The following is a 24799-nucleotide window of genomic DNA, read 5'->3' on the forward strand; positions in this document are numbered from 1 at the left end:
GGACCCTTGCTGGGCCACAGCCGTGGGGTTAGGGGAGGGAAGCCTGGCCTGGAGACCAGGTACTCTGTCACAGAGAAGCCATCCTATGACCCTTGCTTGACATAACGAACAACTCAAAGGCCCTTGTTGGAAAGCACAAGGCCACCTCTAACCAAGGCCACCATGGACAGTTAGAGGCCACCACACTGGATTTTTGCAGACAGGCCTCTTGAGTCCAGTACTAGGAAGTAGCAGGGTAGAGTTGAGGAGCTGGAAGGCAGGCAATGAGTGGAAAATAACTGAAGGGAACGTCACAACAAAGCAGCTCTTGCCAAGCTGACCGGCAGGATTCTTACTGAGTACAGGCCAGGGTGACCAGACATCACTTGCCCAAGAGTGGGTGTCATAGGTCCGATCTTGAATGTCCCCTTAAGTCCCATCTGTCGAAGCCTTGGCCACTGCCCTGTGGTACTACTGGGAGCTGCTGAGACCTTTAAGGAGTTAGAGCCTTGTGGGAGGGAAAGTTAGGTCACTTTGAGAAGGACATTAGAATTTGTCCCTTCCTGTCTTTTTCTTTTTCTTCTACACCTTCATGTTATGACTGAGCCTTATCCATTATACTGTCCTCTCCATGACATACTGAGCCTTCACAGGCCCAAAATAAGGCCAATGTGGCTATGGACTGAAACATCCAAAATCATGAACACCCTCTTTTTTCTATTATTATTATTATTATTATTATTATTATTATTATTATTATTATTATTATTATTTCATCTTCATCCTCTTCTTCCTCTTCCTTGTCTTCTCCTAAATGCATCCTTTTAAGATTTATTTATTTTTATTTGTAAGTTTGTGTGCTAGTATGCACATGTGTATGTGAGCGCTCACAAAGTCCAGAAGAGAGTGTTGGATCCTCTGGAGTTACAAAATGTTGTGAACTTCCTAATGTGGGTGATGGGAACTGAACCAGGACTTCTGCAAGAGCAGCAAGCAGTCTTTACATATGAGCCGTATCTCTGCCCCCCTTTACCTGCCTTTTTAAGAGTTTATTTTATGTTTAATTGTGTGTATGTAAGTGTGTCTCTGTGTGGGTATGCACATATGGGTGCAGCTGCCTGCAGAGGCCAGAGGTGTTGAAATGGAGTTACAGGTTGTCGTGAGCCACCTGATGTGGGAGCTGGAAACTGAACCTGGGTCTCCTAGAAGAGTAGAACATGCTCTTAACTGTAGAATCATTTCTCCAGTCCCCCATTATTTTGTACATGTTATCTATATACAGATATCTATATACATTCATTATCTGTATCCAGAAAGCTGCCTCACACCGGGGCTAGGGAACTGGCCCCACTTCCGATCGGTAGCTCCTTACTGCATCAACAACACAGTTCTTTGCTAGAGGTTGGATTTTACCAGGACATGGACATATGGGTCTAGCCGGCACATTAGGAGCCTGCCTCGAGTTCAGCCAAGCAGGGCTACTTTGTCGGTTCCAAGCCCTGGCTCCTACTGGCCTGTTTAAATTTGTTTTATGGCACTGAAGATTGAGCCCAAGGCTCGTGCATGTTCAGCAAGTGCCCTGCCACCGACCTACATTCCAGGCTGACTCCCACTGTTCTATGCATTCAGGACCCGTCAGAGCTGGGACAATCCTCCACTTTCAGAGAAATCCTGTCTCTCATCCCAGGTTTCCACAAGCTTCTCGCTCTTTTCTCTAAATACCCTTTACCTGTTCCACGAAGTCCTGCCAGGTATGGGGGAGAGCTGAGGCCCCTAAGATCTGACCTGCTCTTTTCATGCAGACATGTATGTAATCCCTCAGTTCCTGCCACTACTCCATCTCTTAATACTACCTCAATAGGTTCAGTCAATGGCTGTCCCTGTGGGGTTCAGAATTCCTGGATAACAAAAGCCCTGTCACTGGAGTCCTTCGTATACGGCGGCGGCATGGTATTTGTAATACAGCCTTCACACATCCTTCAGATCATCTTGAAATCCCTCACGACTCCTAATATGCTGTAAGGAGTTGATACCATGTATTGTTTAAGGATTAAAGGCAAGAGAAAAAGAAACCTGTACACATTTGGTACAGATGTAGCTTTCCCCTCATGTTACTTATTACTGTGTGTTCATGATGCGTGTGTGTGGACACATCTCTATGTGGAAGTCAGAGAACTACATTGTAGGGTCGGTTCTCTCCCTTACCTTTACATGGTGTGATAGTTTAACTGCCAACTTGATGCTAAGACGGAAGACACTCTGGGAAGAGAGGCTCAGTGACTGTCTAGATCAGGTTGGCCTCTGGGCGTGTCTGTAGAGGATTCTCTTGATTACCTTAATGGACTTGGAAAGATCCAGCATGAAAGCGGATGGCACCATCCCTTGATTGGCGGCCAGTGGAGCACAAGGCATGTGTGGTTCATTTCTCTCCAGCCTTGGCTGTGGATGGGATGTGACGAGCTGTTTGAAGTTCCTGATGCCTCGACTTCCCCAAAGGAATGGACTGACAGGAAAACAACCCTTTTTTCCCTAAGCTACCTTTTGTTGGGGATATTTTATCACAGCAATAGAAAGCAGTCTGGGTTCTGCGGGTGAGACCGAGCCCTGGTGTGTGCAGCAATCACCCTTTGCCTGCTGAGCCAGTTCACTGCTCCCCTTGACCAGCATTTTCCTCCATGGTTCCTTGAACCAGCGAATACAGAACTTCAGATACGAGGGCTGAGCATATTGGGAAATAATTGTACAAAGTGGCTATCTTTCCCCCAAAGGTGCCTCTTTTTTCTTTTTTCTTTTCTTTTTCTTTTCCTTTCTTTTTTTTCAGTCTCAAACCCTAGGCTCTCATTCTAGCACTGAGCTACCCCAGCCCTTACCCGTGAGTTGTTTTGTTTTTTTTCATTTTTTGAGACAGACTCTCACTATGAGGCCTGGGTTGGCTTTGGGCACCTGCTCTGCCCACCCCTACCTCCCAAACGCTGGCATTATAAATGAAGTCATTGCACCTGGCTCCGAAACATGTCTTGATTCAAAACAGGCCACTTTTCTGGTAATGATCACTCATCGCCCTGATAGGGGCTGGTGGTGTTTTGCATACTCTCTCCCTCACAGTTCTCCTCCATGGAAAGACTGAAGTTCAACTCATTTAAAGAATGGAGCATATACCATTTATATCTTGCTTGTATGCTTTTGAACTCTACAGCGAAATCGTTTTACTAGATGACATGTGATCTTTGAGATTATTAATTTTTTTCAACCTTTATATTTTTTATTTTACGTGTATGGGCATTCTGCCTGCATGTACGTCTGTATACCATGTGCATGGGGAGTCTGCAGAGGCCAGAAGAGGGCACCGGATGCTTTCGCACTGGAGTGACAAGTGATTCCAAGCTACCATTGTTGTGGCTGGGAATTGAACTCAGGACCTCTGGAAGAGCAACCAGTACTCTTAACTGCTGAGCCATCTCTCCAGCCACTTTATGGCCATGTTTAATGACTACATAGTGTCCCAGAAAATCTGCATATAACTACACATGTGGTATGTGGTGTGTGGGGTGAGGCCTCCTCCATGTTATTGTCGGTCTGGACTGTGAGGAAATTCTGTATATCCGCGTCTGTTATTCTTTGGGATGTAGGGTGACTTGATGAGGAGGAAGACTGTTCATGAGGCTTTGAAAGGTTTTTATTTTAATTAATCTTATTTCCTTACTTATTTATTATTTATTTCAGTAATGGGACCTTGTGGATAGCAGGCAAACACTTTATCACTGTGCTGGTCAGCTTTTGTCACTTGTCACAAAGTGGAGTCACCAGAGAAAAGAGAGCCTTGGTTGAGGAATTGCCTTCGTCAGACTGGCCTATAGGCAAGTCTCTAGGTCATTTTCTTGATTGATGACCAACATGGGAAGGCCATGGGGAGCGAGTCAGTGAGTGCCGTCCCTGCATGGCCTCTGCTTCTGTCTGCACCTCCAGGCTCCTGCCTTGACTTCCTTCGATGCTAGACAGTTTGTAAGCCAAATCACCCCGTTCCTGCCCCAGGTTCTATTGGTCAGTGCTTTAATGCCACAACAGAGAGCTAAACAGACTAAGCATGGGGCTTTTCCCCCAGTCCTTGTTTTAGCATAGTTGTCTCGACCTGTGTCCTCCCATGATCCTCTGAGGCTAGTGCTCCGTTGTGAAGTCTTGCCTCCAGTCTCATGGTGGGCAAAGTTGGTTTCCTGTCCTTATTCTGCATTTGTCCCCACTGAAAGCAGAAGGAGGCCTTTAATGAAAGATGGAAAGAGCCACAGACTTCTTCCCAGAATCAGGCTGACAGAGACCTTGTAAAATGGTATGTGCCAGGCATCAGGGCCTGTTCCATACTCAACTTCCCTTCCTTCCTTCCTTCCTTCCTTCCTTCCTTCCTTCCTTCCTTCCTTCCTTCCTTCCTTCCTTGTTCCCTTCCTTTCTTTCCTTTCTTCTTTTTTCTTTCTTTCTTTTTATTTTCACAACAGGGTTTCTCTATGTAGTTCATACTGTTCTCGAACTTACTCTGTAGACCAGGGTGGCCTTGAACTCACAGAGATCTGCCCTCCTCTGCCTCTTTAGTGGTAAGATCAAAGGTGTGTACCACCACCACTGGACTATGCTTGACTTCCAGTTATGCAGAAAAAAGTCAACTCCTCTGAGGAAGTTCTCCAGTGGCCGCACACAATCTCCAGTTCTTGCTTGTCCTATGTATAGGGTCAGAATTAATCTTTATTTTTATGCTTATTTATTTTGTTTGGGGGATATTACATGGAGGTCACAGGACAACCTAAGGAAGCTGGGATGGGGGATCCCCTCCAGGAAGTGGGTCGTGGTTTTGGCTACATAGTATCTGGGTTCCAACTCATATAGCCAGGCTTGCCTACATGTGTCTTTAACCACTGAACCATCCTGCCAGCCCAGCTTTAATCTATAATTGTTGACACAAGTATTCAGAAAACATCTCCTCCTGATGTCCAGAAACATATTTTGGGACCTAGCACAAACCACTGAGGAAAGAAGTAGGTTTGCAGATGGAGTTTAAAGACTGTCACGGCAGTGTGTGGCTTAGAGGAAGACAGCGGAGTCCCTGCCCCCATTAAAACCCACAATTTCCATGCACTGCTAGGGATGATACTTCTCTCGTCAAGGACAGTCACTCCACCACCAAGCTACACTATAGCCCCTTTATATGTCCACCTGTGTGAATAGTTTTGCATGTGTGGCCCCCAGCTTCTCAATAGCACCTCCAGTAGCCTTTGATCCTTCCGTTCTATGAGGAAAAGAGTCACTCTCCCACAGAGGAGCAGTGACATCAGAACCTCTGAGGTCATGCATCTGAACCCATTCCCCAGACTTCTTGTTCTGTGCCCTTTTCCCAGCCCTGTGACCGACCTTGGGGGGAGCCACCATTAAGTGCGGAGTAGCAGGGGCAGCAGCCTGCTCTGCCAGTGTGCACAGCCTTTCGGACATCTGTAAGTGATGGATGTGTGGGGCGGTATGGAAGACGTTAGCCTTAAGCAGACCCAGGTTCCCATCCCAGCCCGGCCATTTCCCAGCTGGGTGACTTTGAATAATTGACTTCTTCTAAACTTCAGTGTGCTCATCTGTTAAACAGGGACTGTAGTGCCTGCCTGGCATGGTTTCCGTGGGAGTAAAGTGGGAAGTGCTCTGTGCATTGTGAGCACTGAAAAAGTGAGCGCTCCTCCTTCCAGAACGCTTTCTTTATTGAGCCTAGAGTGGCTGCATAGGCCTGTTGGCTAACTGGAGAGGAGTCTCAAGGCTACATAGCTGACCTTATGATCCTTTAGCTGGGCATGGTGGTACACGCCTGTAATTCCGGCACCTAGAAAGCCGAAGCAGCGTAGTGACAAGTTCAAGGGCAGATGGAGTCAGGTATATGAATTCACAGGGAGACTTTATCTCAAAATGCCCCAAACAAAACAACATACAACACAAACTCCCTTAACACTGTGATTCTTTTGGTATATGTGAGATGTATCATATATATCACCTTTAGATTGTGAATCCGCAGGACTGAGAAGTGTTGCTTAGTAACATAGCAAAAGCAAACACAGAACTAAACTATTTTTCTGGCTTTTTTTTTTTCATTTGTGCAGAAAAAGAGACTTCCCATGAAGTTAAAAAATCATATTTATAGCTGGGTGTGGTGGCGCATGCCTTTGATCCCAGCACTCGGGAGGTAGAGGCAGGCAGATTTCTGAGTTCGGGGCCAGCCTGGTCTACAAAGTGAGTTCCAGGACAGCCAGGGCTACACAGAGAAACGCTGTCTCGAAAAACAAAACAAAACAAATCATATTTATGACCAAAACATAAAAGCCAAGGTGCTCGTGGAAATAGCTATGCATTTGTCACTGTGATGAGCACAGTGCTTGCTTTCACTGATAAGCTCGTCTGGCTCTGGGATCTCGAAATGGAGCACAAATGCCTACGTGCTCGTGATAAACCTGGGGAACCAGAGGCTTCACACATCTGCTTCAATTCACGTTTGTAAATGAGAGAATTTATTTTCCTGATGCAGCCAGGAAATCTGGGCTGAGAGGGCCAGGGCTGGGGTGCTTTCAGATGGGCAGTGTGAACGTCCAAAATGGAATTTATTTCCAACTTTTAGTTGTGAAACAAATCATAAAGCAATTAAAATGTAGTCTGGTTTTTTTTTCTTTAAAAAAAGAAAAAAAGCAATTTAAATGAAACTGACTCAAGTTTGGTCCTCCTGGGAAAAACACTCCACAAAGAAGCCATGGTCTGTTCATCTGAATGGCTACCTTTTGTGTGATGAAGGTCTGTTACCATCCTTGATGTCTTTGTCTTCAGACCTAAGTTGTGGTGTGGTCAATAAAGGGTAAGCCCATGGTGGCACTGGGAAAGTCGTATGTGAGAGTGTGACATGATGTGAATGAGCAATCATACGTACAGATGTGCTCATGAGTGTGCACGTGCATATGTGTGAGGGTACCTGAATGTGAGTGTGCATGTCTACATGTGACCATATGCAAGTGTGTGACTGTGTATGTGTGTGCGAATGCTTGCATGTAAATGTTGCTATATGCCTCATGTATGCACATGGATGTGTGCATGAATGCATACATGTATGGCTGTGAGAGTTTGTGCATGTATGGGAGTGCTTGAGAGTTGGTCTGCATGTACGCACACAATGTTGGGGAGCTGCAAAGAAATCCAGCAGAGTGACTGGCATGCGCCTACAGGTCTAACCTGTGCTCTTTCCACCCAGGTTCCCCAAGATCCCCCTTACACTGGGCCCTCTGTACTTCCTTTGTAGGCATTAGAGGTGGCTTTTCTAGGCCTGGAAAAGGAACTACAAAATCTGCCTCACTGGGTTTCTGTGGGGATGCAGTGAGTTCTCTTTAGGTACACCCAGCAGGGTGCAGCAAAGCCCTAGGCCCCTTAAAACCCTTTGCCTTGCTAACCTGGAGTCATGGTTACAGGACTGTTGGTGTCTAGTGCAGAATCCTCTTGGTGACCTCACTAGCTGTTCCCTAGAGCCAGAGGAAGTAGAAACACACTCGGCCCTGCTTGCTGGTCCTCCCAGCCTCCTAACTTTTCCTTCTTTTGGGTCCTCATAGGTTCTGGAGAGCGAACAGAGTCAGGATGGGGGAGGGAGGTCTGTGAGTCCTGGTCGGCATTAGTGTGCTAAGCTACCATGACAAAGCATCACGGGCTGGGTGGCTTGAAGAGCAGGGAATGGATTTTCTCTCAACTCTGGCGACTAGAAGTCTGGCATCACCGTGTTGACAGGGTTGGTTCCTTCTGAGGCCACTCTTGGCTTGCACATGCTGTATCCGCCTGTCAGCTTTCTTCTGTGTGCATCTGTGTCTCAGTCCCCTCCTTTAGGACCCTTGGGTCAGGGTCTCATTTTTATCTTACCTTAACTAACTCTCTAAGACCCCACCCTCAAACACAGGCATGTTCTGAGCTACTAGAGATCAGGACGTTGCCGTAGAAACTTGGTGGGAAGGCTGTTTAGCCTATGACATCATCATGTTCAGGCTTGACCTGGGAAAGGAAACTTCACAGCATCTTCCTCCCAAAGCATGGTGACATGATGTGTTGTCTTCAGAGGTTATACTCCAGATCCATGTAATCGATTTACAAGGAACCCACAATGTTTTGTATGTGTGCATATGCATACAGGTGTGTGAAGCAAGACTGACATCAGCTCTCTTCCTCTGTAACAATCTACCAGTTTTTTTGATTGTTTGTTTTGTTTTGTTTTTTAATTAAAATTATATTTTGGGCTAGCTCCAGCTAGGCATTGAACTTGGGTTATCACCTTTCCCTATTGAGCCTCTCACGAGCTTGTCACCTTCTTTATATATATTTTTTTTAATTAGGTATTTTCCTCATTTACATTTCCAATGCTATCCCAAAAGTCCCCCATACCCTCCCCCCACTCCCCTACCCACCCACTCCCACTTTTTGGCCCTGGTGTTCCCCTGTACTGGGGCATATAAAGTTTGCAAGTCCAATGGGCCTCTCTTTCCACTGATGGCCAACTAGGCCATCTTTTGATACATATGCAGCTAGAGTCAAGAGCTCCGGGGTACTGGTTAGTTCATAATGTTGTTCCACCTATAGGGTTGCAGATCCCTTTAGCTCCTTGGGTACTTTCTCTAGCTCCTCCATTGGGGGCCCTGTGATCCATCCAATAGCTGACTGTGAGCATCCACTTCTGTGTTTGCTAGGCCCAGGCATAGTCTCACAAGAGACGGCTATATCTGGGTCCTTTCAGCAAAATCTTGTTAGTGTATACAATGGTGTCAGCGTTTGGAAGCTGATTATGGGATGGATCCCCGGATATGGCAGTCTCTAGATGGTCCATCCTTTCATCACAGCTCCAAACTTTGTCTCTGTAACTCCTTCCATGGGTGTTTTGTTCCCAATTCTAAGAAGGGGTAAAGTGTCCACACTTTGGTCTTTGTTCTTCTTGAGTTTCATGCATTTAGCAAATTGTATCTTATATCTTGGGAATCCTAAGTTTAAGATAAGGTTTCCCCTGAGCCTAGAGGTTACCAGTGAGGTTAGACCAGCTGGCTCTCAAGCCCTAGAAACACCCTGTCATCTGCCCCCCCCGTACCCCCCCTCCTGCTGCCCTCCCATTGCCAAATTGCTATCTTACACCTTCATACCTGGGTTTGGTTTTTTTTCTTTTCTTTTTTTTTTTTTTTTTTTTTTGAGTTTTAGGGATCAAAGCCAGATCTTTATCTTTGCATGGCAAGCACTTTGCCCACTGAGCCATCTCTCCAAAATTAAAACCTTTTGAGTAAACTTCATAGTTTTGTGTTCGGCAACAGTTATAGCTGTCCTCAGCCACCTGCAACCCACCTCCTTGGATACAGGATGCTGGTGTGAGCTGGAAGCAGAGAAATGATGGTTAGATATTTAGGCAGAGCCTGACAAGTGGCACAGACTATGGGGACCCTGATTGTCATTAGCCTCTCTGTCTCCCGGCAGCTTGAGGGGTCTCTTCGAGCAGCCAAATGCTGTGGTAAAAACCATCTATCCAGCAGGAGGGCCTCAGCTCCATGTGAAGGACCCTCACAGTGAGGCCGATGGGAAGTGGTGGGTGCCCTTCAAAGTGAATGAATAGGAACGTGAATGGAGGCTTCCCAAAGAGCTGGATTTTGTTTGTAGACCACCCCTTTCAATACATTAGCATGCATTTGGGAACGAGCAGTCCTCAGGAAATCTGCCGGCTGATGTGGTTTGGAAGAGAGTCACTCAGCGAGCTGATGGGAGTCACTGATTAAACCCACATTCCTTCCAGAATAGTCTGGCAGCCTCTGCCAAATGCCTGGGCCAGCCTAGCTGCTCTCTAGTTTGTGTTTGCCTTTGCAGGGAGGTTTTACCTGGAGTGCGATCTGAAGTTCAGTGAGATGCTCACTGACCCCAGGACACCTGCCCTCTGCCTCCAAAACCACCCAAGCCTAGGGCAATAGGAATGTGGAATTTTTTCATTTTTGCTTTTCTTAATTTGTGATTGACCTACAAGGACAGTTATTTAGTTAAATTGTACAAGTTGATACATTTAGACACATTTGCACACACATTTGGGAGAATTTGATACATTTAGATACATTTGTGCTTTGGGAACCTTTCCAACAATCAAGTTCTTGCCTGTAGCTGTAACCCTCCAAATTTCTTCATGCTTGCTTGACGTTACTTCTTCCCATCCTTCTGCCAGCCCATCAAGAATCACAGGATTTCTGTTACTTTTGATTTGTTTTCATTTTATATATATATATATATATATATATATATATATACATATACATATTCCCCACTTATTTATTTAGTATGTGTATCATGTATGTGGATACATGTCCATGTCTCTTTTTCCACCTTGTAGATCCTGGGAACTGAATAAACACCAATACTTAATAAGCTAGACTTGCTGGCCCTTGTTTTGGTTTTTGAGATAGGATCTTACACCATCGCCCAGGCTAGCCTCAACTCACGTGTAGCCCAGGCTGGTTTCCAGCTCACAGTGATCTTCCTGCCCGAGTGCTGGGATTGGAGGCATGAACAATCATGTCCAGCCAAGACCTCACTCATTAAACCATGTTAGCCTAGAACTTTCTATGTGCCCTGGAATGGACTTGAACTTCTGGTGATGCTCCTCACCTGGCCTCCCAAGGGCTGGCACTCTGGATGTAGCCTACCACACCTGGCTCACGGTAAGAAACAATCAAGTTGTTCAGAGATGTTACGCTTCGCATTCCTGTTAACATCATGTGAAAATTCCAATATCCACACGTCTAATTTTCTTTCACCTCTGGCTACTTCTTAAGATTTTTCTCTTTATCATTGATTTTAAGCAGTATAGTTATAACATAGCTTATTGTGATTTTTTTAATTTTTATTTTTGTTTTGAGACAGGATGTGGCTCACTGCTACTCCTCCTGCCTCAGCCTCTCACATTCTGGGATTACAGATATGAATCACCACACCTAACTGGAGGGAGAGAGGAAGGGAGGGAGGGAGGGAGGGAGGGAGGGAGATCTGCAGGTGTGCCTGTCATGTCAAACTTACAGAGGTCAGAGGAAAACTTTTTGAGAGTTGGTTCTTTATCCCACCATGGGTTCCAGGGATCAAACTCCAGTTGTCAGGCTTGTTCAGAAAGCACTTTTACTTTCTGGGCCATCTTGCCATCCTTCAGCTAACTGTTCTTATTGCTTATTGTCTACTTTCTATTGTGATTCTTGGATAAATGGGTTTGTAGGGGTTTTAAGATTTATTTTATTTATATGAGTACACTGTAGCTGTCTTCAGACACACCAGAAGAGGGCATTGGACCCCATGACAGATGGTTGTGAGCCACCATGTGGTTGCTGGGAATTGAACTGGAAACGTCTGGAAGAGCACTCAGTGCTTTTAACCTCTGAGCCATCTCTCCAGCCTGGGTTTGTAGTTTTCATCAAGTTAGAAAACATTCTTGAACATTGCCTCTTCAAGTACTTCTTATTTCTTTCTCTCTCTTCTCCTTCCGGGGCTCCCACAACGCATAGTTGGCCTCCTGAAGCCCCAAGGTCCCCTTGCTCTTTTCTCTTTCTCCTCTTCCAGAATGTTCTTTGTTCAATGTGGATGCTTTCTATTGTCTCCTGGCTCACTGGTCTCTGCTTCTGCAGTCAATCTGCCATCAATCCCTCCGTCATGTTCTTCATCTCAGACTCGGCCATTTTCACTTCCAGGATTCTAATTTGGGTCTTTGTCATGTCCTTGGTGGCTCCCCTTCTGGAACACATGCACTCGGTTGCAGTAGTTGTTTTACATCTTCCTGTGCTAATTCCAACATCTGCAGCCATTGTGGGGTTTTGATTAATTGATTTTTCTCATCCTGGCCCCGATTTTCCTGGTGGTAATTTCTATTGAGTGTTGGAGTTTTAAAGTTTCTATAAATATGCAGGAGCTTTGCTGTCACAGCTCAAGATGGAACTTTAGGGGCTGAGGGTGACACTCAGTTGTTCTTTGTTTAAATTACATTTTAGCATATGTGTATGTATTATGTGTGTACATGCCTGTGTATATGTCTCTGTGGGTTCTCTCTCTCTGTCTCTTTCTCTCTCTCTCTCTCTCTCTCTCTCTCTCTGTGTGTGTGTGTGTGTGTGTGTGTGTGTGTGTGTGAGGGGGTTCATGTTCCATGGCACATATGTGGAGGCCAGAGGACAACTTGCTGGGGGTTAATTCTTTCCTTCTATCATGTGAGTCCCAGGACAACAATTGAGCTCATGTTGTCAGATTTGGCAGCCCATGTCTTTATGGCTGAGCCATCCTGAGTCCGTAGCTCACTTTGAGGAGTACTTGCCAAGCACACGTGACAATCTCCATCACTGCATTAAACCCCCAGCACTGAGCATCAGGGCTCATGACAGTACTTCCAGCTCTTGGGAGGTAGAGACAAAGAGATAGGGAGTTCAAGGTCATCCATAGCATCTTCAGGGTCTCCTTATCTACTTCAAGGTCATCCTTAGCTACTGAGGGAATTTAAGGCCAGCCTAGAAAGAGCCTGTCTCAAAACAAGCAAGGAAAAATAACCTATAAAAAACAAAACAAGAAATGTAGTTCGGTTTCCAATAGAGTGAATTCATTGTCACGGCAACATGGGAGTGCATACAGATGTAGAGGCATAGGAGAGGGGTTCCGTGTGGCCATTTGATGCCATGGGTTGTGTATGCCACAGTAGGCATGCTCTCATCAGCATCCCCACAAGCATGTGTAAGGTACTGTGCTGTGATCATAGGGATGATGTCATAAGTCAGAGGACTGTTTTAGCGACATTACAATGGTACAGGAACACTTGTATATGCCCGTGTGATGCATGACCTAACATGAGACTGATTGTTCCTGCTGCTGAGACAGGACCTTCCAGATGCCTGATGTGTAGCACATTGTGGAGAGTGTGCTATGGAGTCCACTCCTGGACACAGTGCCCTTTGCTTCCCTGAGTGTGCTCCGGCTACCCTTTCCTGAAGTCCTTTGCAGTGGTTCTTTTCCCTACCCCGAGTAGTTTCCACTCACTAGGGCTCCACTTACTACCGGGATGGACCCTCGGCAGATCTCTGGGACTATCTCACAGCATGGACATGCCCTCCCAGTGACGGCTCTGGCTTCGAACTGGGGTAAATTCGGGCTTCTAGCTTTGCTGGTTCATAGCTTAGTTCTCAGACAGCAGTACACCTGCCTCTCATTACCCTGCGTTTATGTCTTTTTCTCAGTTCTAATACGCATGTAAAGCACTTTCAGAGCTGTTCATCCGAAGCCCTGTGAGAAGCAGCTTAGCTGACTAGAGCACGTGGTTTGTGGATAATTGCTTTCATCTTTACCTTACACTTCGCAACGTTGCCTGCACCAGCCACATCCCTACCTTCTTCAAGGGCCTGACACACAGTAATTCTCCCTGCCCCATGGTTTTGCTTACCATGATTAAAGTTGCCGTGACTAATGACAGTCTGAACATTATGAATAAAAAATAAATTAGAAATAAACAGCTCATAAGTTTTCCATTGCACACTGCTCTGAGTGGCGTGATGAAATCTCACACCATCCCCCTGATTCTGGGATATGAATCACGTCTTCCTCCACGGCATCTACATGGTATGTGCTACCCACCTGGCGTTTTCATCCACGGATGACCTAGGGTCGCCTGAAGCACAGGATGGCCCTCCTGAGGAAGCATCTGAAGGTCATTCGTAACCTCACTCTGTGTCACAATGCCCATGTCCTTCTCCTTGCCTGCCTAATGTAGGTCGTGCATCATGTCATATAGCATCACAAGAATAAGAAGGCAGTGCAGTCTAATACCCCGAGAGAGCGCAGCATTGCTAACACACGTTGTTACAATACATTGCTGTAATCGTCCTATCTTACTCTTGGTAGTCATGAATCTCTTTCTCTTTCTCTAGCTGGCAAATTTTATCATATGCACAGAAAACTATTACTTCTATAGGATTTGATACGATTTGCAGCTTGGGGCATCCACTGAAGCTTGTGGCATGAGTCCCTGGAGATGAGGGGGACCTCTGAGCAGTGTTTATGATAGAAACTCTGTGTTTATGATAGTACTCTGTTTCATACAGGCAGGCTCAGCATCCTGTGTGACCTCCTGGACTCAGTGTCTTCCCCTCTGCCAACCTTTCTCAAACATAGACCTGATTTCTATTAGAGTAGGTTTGGGGGACATGTGTGTGTATATATTTAGGTGCATGTGTATGTGTGTATGCATACGGGTACATGTGTGTGCATGGAGGTCAGAGGTCAATCTCAGCTATCCTTCAAAAGCACTCCATCTTGTTTTTTGCAACACTCACTGGGTCCTGCGGTCCACTGGTTTGGCTAGGCTGGCTTCCCAACAAGCTCTGGGGACCTGCCTGTCTCTGCTTTTCCTGCATCAGCACTGCACGCACCTCGCTTTTTACGTGGATGATAGGGCTCAAACCTAGGTCCTCACACTTGCATAAGTAAGCATTTCATCTGTCGAACTGGCCCCATAGCTCCTGGGGCCTGGCTTTTGGGAGACATGAGAATTGTTTGGGAACAGAAATCGTCATGCTTTGGCTTAGAGTCAGCTGACACTAAGATTCGGATCTAAACCTGTCACTTTCCTTCTCGCAATTTTCCCACCTGTGAACGGGCATGACCAGGAGAGTTGAAGGTTGTTGGCACAGAGCCTGCCACATACAAATCTTTAGTCATGATGATACCTCAGCGCTACCCACTGTCACCATCAGCATCAGCATCAGCATCAGCAGCTGCTTGGTGTTTGAGGCAGTGGGGAAATGCTGCACTGATGACTGTTGCAGCAATGAGCCCTGTGTGCACCTTTCTCCTTGAGGGAGGAAGGAGGGCAGAGAATGTTTAACAATGTTGTTTGCTCCCAGATAGGCCTTTGTTCTGCTGTTTATGGAATCTGTGTACCACGATCCTGCAGTGAAATGTCCAGGAGAGAACAGCTGTCTTTGTTTGTTTGTTTGTTTGTTTTACTAGCACTTGCCTGTAGTCCCAACACTTAGGAAGTAGAAGCTGAAGAAATGCAAAGTCATCCTCTGCTACCTAGCGACTCTGAGGCCTCAGTTATCTGAGAGTCTGTCTCAAAATAAAACAACAGAAAAAAATGGACTGAGTTTGGCATGCCTTTACTCCCAGCACTCGGGAGGCAGAGGCAGGCAGATCTCTGAATTTGAGGCAGCCTGGACTACCAAGTGAGTGCCAGGACAACCAGAGCTACACAGAGAAACCCTGTCTTGAAAAACAAAACACAAAAACAACAAAACCAAGAAACACATCAGTGCAGCTTCACTGGGTTCTGTTTGGATGGTATTTATGTCACATTATGAACCTGACTGCTTGTCACACTTGTCTTCCTGATGCTAGCTCCTGACTGTAACAGTTTCATCAGGGGGATCTCCATCCTTCCCTAATCCATCCCCATTGCCCAGTAACATATCTATATCCATATATCCCTAACCCGTAACCCTTAACCCTAACCTACACACACACACGCGCGCGCGCGCACACACACACACACACACACACACACACACACACACATCCTTTCATGATTTATTCTTGGGGATTATTTTGGAGAAACTGCCCTAGAACAGGAATTTTCAGCCAAAAGATAGGAATGTTTTATGGCTTTATTTACAATGTTTCACAGAAATAAATGATTCCACACTTTTATTCTTGTTTTGCTTTTGTCTTTGAACTGGGGTCCCACTGTATAGTTTAAGCTGATCTGGAATTCCTGGGCTCAAACAACCCTCCTGCCTCCGATGCCAGAGCGACTGAGTAGTTGGGACTCTAGATTCCTGCCACACTCAGCCCAATTCTCTCTTTTTTTTCTTATTAATTAATTAATTTATTTATTAATTAATTTATTTATTATTGTTTTACTTATTCACTTTGTAGGCTCAGCTCAATTCTTTAAAAAAAATATTTATTTTTATGATTTTAAATCGTGAGGTGAAAGATATTTTCCAGGCCATGAAAAGTGTTCTCAATAGGTTTTAGATTCAAGCTGTTGAGCCTGGGCTGCTCCCGCCAGAGGCCGCTTGGCCTTGGCTGGGGCCCCATAGCTGTGAAACCCCAACCTGGTACTGTTAAAGAAAAAAGGTTTTGAGTCTTGTAAGATGACCCATTGGGTAAATTTTCTGCTATATAAGCACAGGGCCTGAGTTTGGAGCTTCTTCACCCGTGTTAGAGCCTAGTGTGTCACCCACACCTGTAACCCCAGCACCCAACACCCGGCACTCCCCAGCCAGCCAGTCTAACCAAAATGTTGAGCTGCTGTCTCAGTGAGAAAATTAAGGCAAAGATACCTAATGTTCTCTGGTTTCTATACATGCACACATGTGTGTAGCACATGTGCGCGTACTCGATTGTGCACACACACTCTCACATACATGCACACAAGGGGTCCTTGTTAAAGCATTGAATGGCAGCATCAATTCTAAATAAATCATAGCAAGTGGGGTTTTATAGCCAAGGACCAAGGTGGACAGTCAGTAGATCAAGTATTAACCAAAAGGGAGGTCTGGTTAAACTCACCAGACGGGACTAGACTTCTGCTGAAAATAGGCCAGGGTGACCAGATATCATCTGGGGGCTGATGGAGAGTGAAGAACCCCACTAGGATTCTGGAATGGTCAGATACCAAGGCTGGGATGGGTGTTGGGGGTGCGTGCTAAAGTGGCATAACAGGGTTTGTGTCTAGCGGTAAATTTTACAAGGAAGCACAGAATGGGCCCAATAGAAGGCTCAGAGACTTGACTTTGTTAGAACCAAACATAGAACCCCTGCCCCTGCCCTGTTCTCATTTCCCTTCCTGCGTCACAGTGTGTAAAAATTACCTCTCAGGCTGGAGAAAACACCCTTCAGTAGTAGGCATGTACTTAGTGTGTGTGTGTGTGTGTGTGTGTGTGTGTGTGTGTGTGTGTGTGTGTGGGCAAGAAGAGGGCATCAGATCCCCTGGAGCTGGATTTACAAGCAGTTCTGAGTTGCTCAATGTCAGCCCCCTGTAAGGACAGCAAATGCTCTTAACTACTGAGCCATCATCATTAGGAAATTTAGTTCCTGAATTTGCATCTTTATGTTTGAATCTGATAAATGCACTATATAGCTCAAGTTAACAGATGAGTACCTTTACTTTGTTGGCTTTTGGGGTTCCTTAATAGCTTACACACACACACACACACACACACACACACACACACACACACACACACACAGAGCCACCGTCGCCACCACTGCTACCTGCATGCCAAAAGAAGAAAAGAGTTAATACCCTCTGTATCTTTTTAGGACTTAAGCCCTGGCTCCTCCGGGATGAGATGGCGGGTCAGTCACTTTTCTCTGAACCTAGCTTCTTCCAAGCTTGCATCTCCTCACTTGGGATGACCTTAATTCTGGCCACAGAAGTTGCCCCATGGCTGGGTAGCTTAGTGGTGCAGCATGTGCTTAACCAGTAGGAGGTCCTGGATTCAATTCCCAGCAACCAAAGATTTGCCAGGAAGTCAAATCAGGCCATGAGCACACCAGAGCTGTCCTGTGAGTTACTACTGTAGCGTACCCATCCCTGTGGTATTTCTTTTCTTCTCTCCCATGTCCAGCACAGGGCTGGGTATGCATAGAGACTTTTGTTAAATTCTACTGAACCGAATTATCTAGGCCAAAGATCCCCCAGGAGGGAAGAAAGGAAAATGTCATAGTGAATTAGGCCAGGATTCCCACATCCAAGACTATGGTATAGAGAGTTTGTGGAGCATCCTGGGTGAGGAGAGGACATCTCTTGGGAGCCCAGAGAGCTGCTGCAAGGGCCAGTTTTAATCCATCCCTGCCCCAAAGCCGCTTTTATTCCCCCTCCCTTTGGCTTCCCTTGCCTGGCAGGAAGCCACCTCTGTTGCTTTATTGTGTTTGCATGTGGAGTAACACAGCACAGACCTGACACCTTCTGTTGAGGAGTCTTCAGAAATATTCAGAAATGTTCAGTGTTTATGATTGCTTTTCTTCTCATTCGAGAACTGCCTGGAGAGTTTAATGACCTTTTAAGAAGTGGCCCGGAAAATACCACCACCACTGTAGATCATTTAATACCCTTGTGGGGTTTGCCACTCCTCTGTCCTGCAACTCATCTTCTCCCCCAACTTTTTGTCTTCTCGGTTCAGAAGTTGGATGGAGTCGCCAAGCTCAGGACAGTTCGAGAAGCCCCATCTGAGTGCATCTGTCCCCCTGGTAAGTGATCCTCAATGGCTTCTGATCTCTGGAGGCCTGGCCCTTCTCTCTGCCATACGGTTGTAAAATGTTCAGATCACCCTCAATCGAGAGCACAGTCTGGTGGTCCAGGCCGGGGCCCTCTGGGGACCATCCCGATACCTTTCCTTCTCAGCAGTTGATTTGACAAAAGACTCCAGCCACATGGGCTGCTGTGTTTTGATCAATGGCATTGAGGCGCTCAGGGAACATTAAAACTGGCTTTGAAGAGAGGCTGCGTGGTGGGAAAGGGCTAGCCTCTGAATGGGTCTTCAGAATGAGCGGAAGGAGCTACCCTTTCTGCTCCATGATTGCTGTGTGTTGCGCGCGCACCGATACAGGAAGGGAACAATTGGCGAGCCTGCACTATGTTTTGGTTGTTGCTGCTTTTTGTAGACAAAGAAGACGGTACCAGAAGAGTCCATCTGGGGCATCTGGGTGATCAAGTCTCTTTGTTATGCTGGTGTGGAGTAGGAGGGTCACGGATAAACCTGGGGCTTCTGAGAGCTGCATCCATGTGGCTCAAATCCAGATGCAAAGTGGGAAGGACTGCATGGAGCACTGTGTGACCACAGCTAAGAGTTTAGTGTAGAGTTTCCACCTGGGCTTTCAAGGTCAGACTGCGCCTTGCATAGGATGCTGTGACACAGGGAGGGAGAGGCTCATGCTAGAAGGGTTTTCTCTGTGGGTGTGTGTATGTATATGTTCATGTGTTTGTACACATGTATGTGGAGGTCAGTGGTTAGTGGCGAGTGTCTTCAGACACCTTAGTTTTTGAGACAGGGTCTCTTACTGAACTTGGAGCCATCCTGGCTGACCAGGAGCTCCAGGATTCTCTTGTCCTCCCCAGCACTGGGATAGCAATGAATGCTAACCCACAGAGCTTCTTACATGGTATCTGAACCTGGGTCCTATGCTTGTAAAGCGAGCCCATCATCAACTCCGCCATCTCCCCAGCCCCAAGGGTGGCTTCTGTAACTAGTATAGAACAGGTGAGAGCTGAACTAGTGCCCCCATCAGCATCTGCAAGTTTACTTCAAGGCTCCGGGAAGTCATTCATGTCTTAGGGTTAGGAGCTTGGTGAATCTGATGGGAAGTTCTGTCTCTGGCCTCTGGAAGATTTTATGGTTGAGTTGAAGCCTTTAAGTCCACACTGAGGTTCTAAAGAGGAAAAAGAATGTGGCTGGTAGTGATATTTGTAGCTTGGAAATAAGAAATTCTACTTAAATGGGGGACCCATAAATGAAATTTTTGGTATGATTTATAAAATATGTAAAATGAGGTTATCTTTCTTCTCTTCCTTCATTATTTCTGTTACATTATGTCTAGTCCATCTCCATGGCCTCTTATCTATGGATTAACCAGGGATTCAGCCAAATAGAGGTCATTTCCTAACAACTATAACAGCTACTTGTATATTACAGGGCATCTTGAAATGATTTAAATATACAAGAAGCAGCAAAGCCTAGGCAAATATAATGCATATGCAAAATACAATGTAAATGTTATGCAAATGTGATGTGAATATATGCAAATGATACGTAAATGTATATGCAAATACAATGCTGTTCTATATAAAGGACTTACACACCATGTAGGGGGATGGACAGAATCATTGAAGTAGTCTCCCATAGATTCCAAGGGACTCTTTTATATTCATATGATTTATGTGAACAAGTGTGGGGTTTCTTAAGATTTATTTGTGTGTGTGTGTGTGTGTGTGTGTGTGTGTGTGTGTGCGTGCAGATGCCTTCAGAATTCAGAAAAAGGTAATAGATCTTCTAGGGTTAGAGTTATAGGTGGTTATAAGCCACCTGATATGCTGGTATGGGTGCTGGGAACAAAACTCTGGTCCTCTGAAAGAGTATCAAGTACTCAAAACCACTGAGCCCAGCTCCTATTAGTGTGTCTTTAAACTGGGACGCATAGCCATTCATGAGATATAGTTTTACAGTTTACAATCAGCATTTTGAATTTCTAAGCTGTTATAGAGTGGAATAAAAAAAAATCCTAAGGTGAAAGTTTGATTATTGATATTTGTAGGTGTGGCCAACAATGAGACCATTGTCTGCCATGCTTGTCAACAGAATGTTCACAAGTCTCAAATATGGAAGGGATGTGGGGAGAGGAGGAGGAAGGAGGGGAGGAGGGGGAGGAGGCTGTGAGTGGGGCTTGCTTCGGTTGTCCTGGGGGTGTCTGGCTGCGATGCTGCAGTTAATGCAACTCTTGGGATATAGCAGCATTGTCTCACAGGCCCCCTGCCTGCCTGTGTTCACATCCTGTCACACACACACACACACACACACACACACACACACACACACACACACACACAGCCTAAGTTCTAACTTAAGCCTTCTGAGTCCTTCATGAACACAAAGCCCCAGCAGTCTGGCATGCATTGTCTGAGACCAGAAAGACCCTTCACTGCAGCACCATGGGCCTGCGTTTGCTCCCTCTCTTTTAAGCTCTGATCAAAGGGGCCCTGCAGACTTTAGGACTCTGGAGACTCAGAGGGCCCTCTGTAGCTTGGGTCCCCATCTGATCTGAGACACTGGCAGGTCATCACCCAGCTCCTTCCCATGCCCCTGGGAAACAGTGTAATCTTTTGTCAGGTCCTAGCACAGAGCAGGCAGATAACCAAAGATGGGCAGTGCTTTGTGTGTTGCCTGTTGTAAGCATTGCCTGTTGTGAGTTGGCTGTGCAGGCGCAGAGCAGCCTGGGGAGCTTCAAGCAGGAAGATGGCCATCCCTTATTCCCAGGTCTATTGTGGGAGGACTTTCAGGTCTGCGCTGAATAGACTCTGTGGCTTGTGATGGGTGAAGGGCTCTTGAGCCTTCACCTCATCTATAAAATGACACAGTGTATCTGACTGGTTTCCTCAAAAAGATATGGTCAAATTTTAGTGTTTGATTCCTGGGAATAAGATTTTATTTGAAAATAGGGTCTTTTTAGTCCCCAGCACTTTCTTATCTGGTAGAGAATGTTCTTCAAGACCCCTACAGATGTCTGAAGCTTTGGATACTATCTAATCCCATATATGTGTATGCAATTCCTCATATACTAAATTTACATAATTGATGTATATGTATATATGTGTGTATATATGTGTGTGTGTATATATAGGTGTGTATATTTTTTTTCTACATACACATGTTGTGCTGGCTAGTCGTATGTCAACTTAACACCAACTGGAGTTATCTGAAAGGAGGGAAACTCAGTTGAGAAAATGACTCCATAAGATTCAACTGTAAGGCATTGTCTTAATTAGTGATTGATGGGAGAGGACCCAAGCCATTGTAGGAGGTTGCCATCTCTCGGCTGGTGGTCCTGGACTCTATAAGAAAGTAGGCAGAACAAGCTAGTATGTAGCACCCCTCCATGGTCTCTGCATCAGCTCCTGCCTCCAGGATCCTCCACTGTTTAAATTCCTGTCCTGACTCTCTTCAATGATGAACAGCGCTGTGGAAGTGTAAGGCAAATGAACTCTTTCCTTCCCAGTTTTCTTTAGTCATATTGTTTTATCACAGTAATAGTGACCCTGAGCAAGACACATGCCTATGATAAAGTGTGACTTATAGGTTAGACACAAGACATAAACAACAGCTATTAAATACAACAGATAGAGTAAAGGTTATGGGAGGGGGCTTTTTTACAAAATGTCTTATCATGCTCTCCTCTTTTTATCTAAAGGAAACATTTTGTAGTTTTCCTTGAAATGTTGAAATTGTCAGCTCAATGCTCTTGCACTGTGGGGCTAATGCTAGAATAAGGGTGCCTGGAACACCAACACTGAGGTACCATGACAACCAATGTGGTACCTGAGATAGTTGCTAGGCAACTAGCAGGGGGTGGCATATACAGCATGGATGGACTGAACAAAGGGATGGTTCATCCTGAAAAGGAGCAGGATGATGGGAGACTTCACCACACTACTCAGAATGGTGTGTGGTTTGACATTACTGATTTCTGGGATTTTTCCATTTAATATTTCTGGACCTTGGTTGACAGTGGGCAGTTGAAAATGAAGAAAGTAAAACTTTGAGATGGGGGGAGGGGATTTGCAAAAATTAAGATTAGGATCTTGCAACTGTATTCTTCATGATCAGCCAGTTTCCTGATCCTGCTAGCCTCCAGCTTTCTGGACCTATGATCAGGTTAAATGTGGTTGAAGTTTTAAAATATGTTTTTGAAAGGAGAGCAAAATACGACATAATAAACAATTTGAAGTACTACAAATGCTATGCTAGAGCACAGTCCTCTCACCCCTACTCCCACTGGATCTCCTCCCCATTTCAGAGGCCCCTCCTCTTTTGGTTTGACTGTGATGTGTCCCCCACAGGATCATGTGTTTAAACACTCACTTCCCAGCAGGTGGCACTGTTCAGGGAGGTTGTGGAATCTGGACCTGTGAACCACAATAAACTCTTTCTTCCTTAAGTTGTTTTTGTCAAAATATTTTTTCATAGCAATAGCAAAGACACTAATGCAGGTCAAGGGCAGGTCAAGGGCAGATCAAGGGCAGTCTGGCCTTGTGGAACACTCATGACACTGTATGTTTGCATCATCTGATAGTGAAGCTGTAACTAACCACATATCACTTAAAAATATTTACTTTTATTATTTAATTATGGGGGTGTGGATGTGCACATGAGTTGCAGGTGCCTGTGGAGGACAGAAGAGGGTGCTGGGAACAAACTGTGTCCTCTGCAAAAGCAGTATGTGCTCATCCCCCAACCCAGCTCTCCATCTCCTCTCATAGGACTTTTGAGCCCTTGAAATATGGCTTATACAGTTGAGGACCTGAATTCTAAGATTTATTTTCTTTTAACTAATTTTCATTTAAGTCACCATGTATGGCTGGTAGCTGCAGCACTGGAGAACCTGCTGCAGGGGTAATTTACATATATACATACATATGTACACACACACATACACAGAGAGAGAGAAAGAGAGAGGGAGAGGGAGAGGGAGAGGGAGAGGGAGAGGGAGAGGGAGAGGGAGAGAGAGAGAGAGAGAGAGAGAGAGAGAGAGATTCATGTAGCCCAGACTACTGGCCTTGAACTACCTAGCCAAGGACTCACTGTGTAGCCGATGACCTTGAACTCCTGATCTTCCTGCCTCTGTCCCTTGAGAGCTGGGATTGCAGCGGCATAGTACCATGCCTGGCTTATTTATAATTTTTCAACTTTCACAAAAATATGCCTGTATAGCCATACTAGTTTTTCACTCTCAAAACAGTACTTGGTAAAATCCATGAGGCATTTTAAACTTTATCATAGAATAGGCTTTTGCCCGACTTTAGCAAGCATATGTGTCAGAGCACACTTAAGCTTCACGAAGCTGTGATGTTTGGTAGATAATGTATGTTAAGCACATTTCTTAGCATATTTTATACTTACATTGAGTTTATATCGTATATGTATAAATATATAAACATATACATATACCATTGAAGAGTTCTCACAGTTCAGCCCATAGCATATACATATATATCCCCAGTTATCATGTGTCAGGCTTATCTGTGTGCCATCCAGCCATTCTCTAGCTTTTTGGCACTTTTGGATCATGTGTTGTTTGCTGTGTACTGCCTTCTGGGGTTTACTGTTTCTCTTGGATATGATCTCAGGCTTATATCATGTCATATCATATCATATAGAGCTAGTGCTGCCTCATCTTGGTTTAATGACAGGATCCTGTCACAGGGTTGAGATGCCCTGAGTTGTACTCAGCTCATTTCCCCTGTAGGACATGAGAGGTTTTTTTTTTGTTTGTTTTGTTTTTTTTTTTGTTTTTTTTTTGTTTTTTTTCTCATCCTGTGTCTTTATAGAGTCTATAGGGTCTACAATATGCACCAAACTGCATCCATCCTGTGATGGAGAAATGAAAGCCTGCATATAACCTTGTTGTCTGACTCTGGCTTTGTCTGAACCTCTTCCTGAGTCAGGAGTTGCTTCACACTTGGGTTATGGTTGGGATGGAAGGACATATGCCTTCTGTTTGTGGAGAAACTGACCAGGTTGACAATGAAGTGTGCTCTGTGGGACTCGGCCTGCATTGGGCTAAGAATAGCCATGATGTAGTGTTTCTCCCATGGGATACCTCAGGGCCAGCACCTTAAAGCCTGAGAGGACTGGGTTCAAATCTTGACCCTTCATGGCTCACCTTATGGGTCCTGGAAACAGCGTCCTCCTTGGTTTGTTGGCTGCTTGTTTGGCATGAGAACATTAATAACTTCTGACCATCCTTTGTGAATAATGCAACACTGGAAACATATCAAGCCCATAGCTAAAGTGCAGGGCTCAGAAATGGACCTGGTTTCAGGAGCCCCTGAGCTTAGGGACTGTCCCCATCACTCACCTTCTGTCTCTGTCCTTCTCAGGCTGCCTTTCCTCGGGGTGCTTGCTCTGTAGGAAGGTGACTGCCAATAGCTGTGGCTAAGCCAATCCTGATTAGCACCACCCCAGATAAGCACTGTCCTTCCTCACCAGCCCCTATGACTGGAGACCGGGAGGTATTGAGGGCTAAACTGTGA

General features: G+C 45.4%; 1 protein-coding gene across 2 annotated transcripts in view; it reads left to right on the forward strand.

Annotated features, from left to right (window-relative positions):
• Col23a1 (collagen, type XXIII, alpha 1) overlaps nt 1-24799 on the forward strand; it is a 294247-nt gene that overhangs the window by 9038 nt on the left and 260410 nt on the right. For both annotated transcript variants that reach the window (XM_011248983.3, NM_153393.2), the window contains exon 2: nt 18180-18246. In XM_011248983.3, the coding sequence (XP_011247285.1) occupies nt 18180-18246 (67 nt within the window). The remainder of the gene's footprint in view (nt 1-18179; nt 18247-24799) is intronic.

The sequence above is a fragment of the Mus musculus genome, chromosome 11 (genome assembly GCF_000001635.26).
Source record: "Mus musculus strain C57BL/6J chromosome 11, GRCm38.p6 C57BL/6J".
NCBI classification, from domain to species: Eukaryota; Metazoa; Chordata; class Mammalia; order Rodentia; family Muridae; genus Mus; species Mus musculus.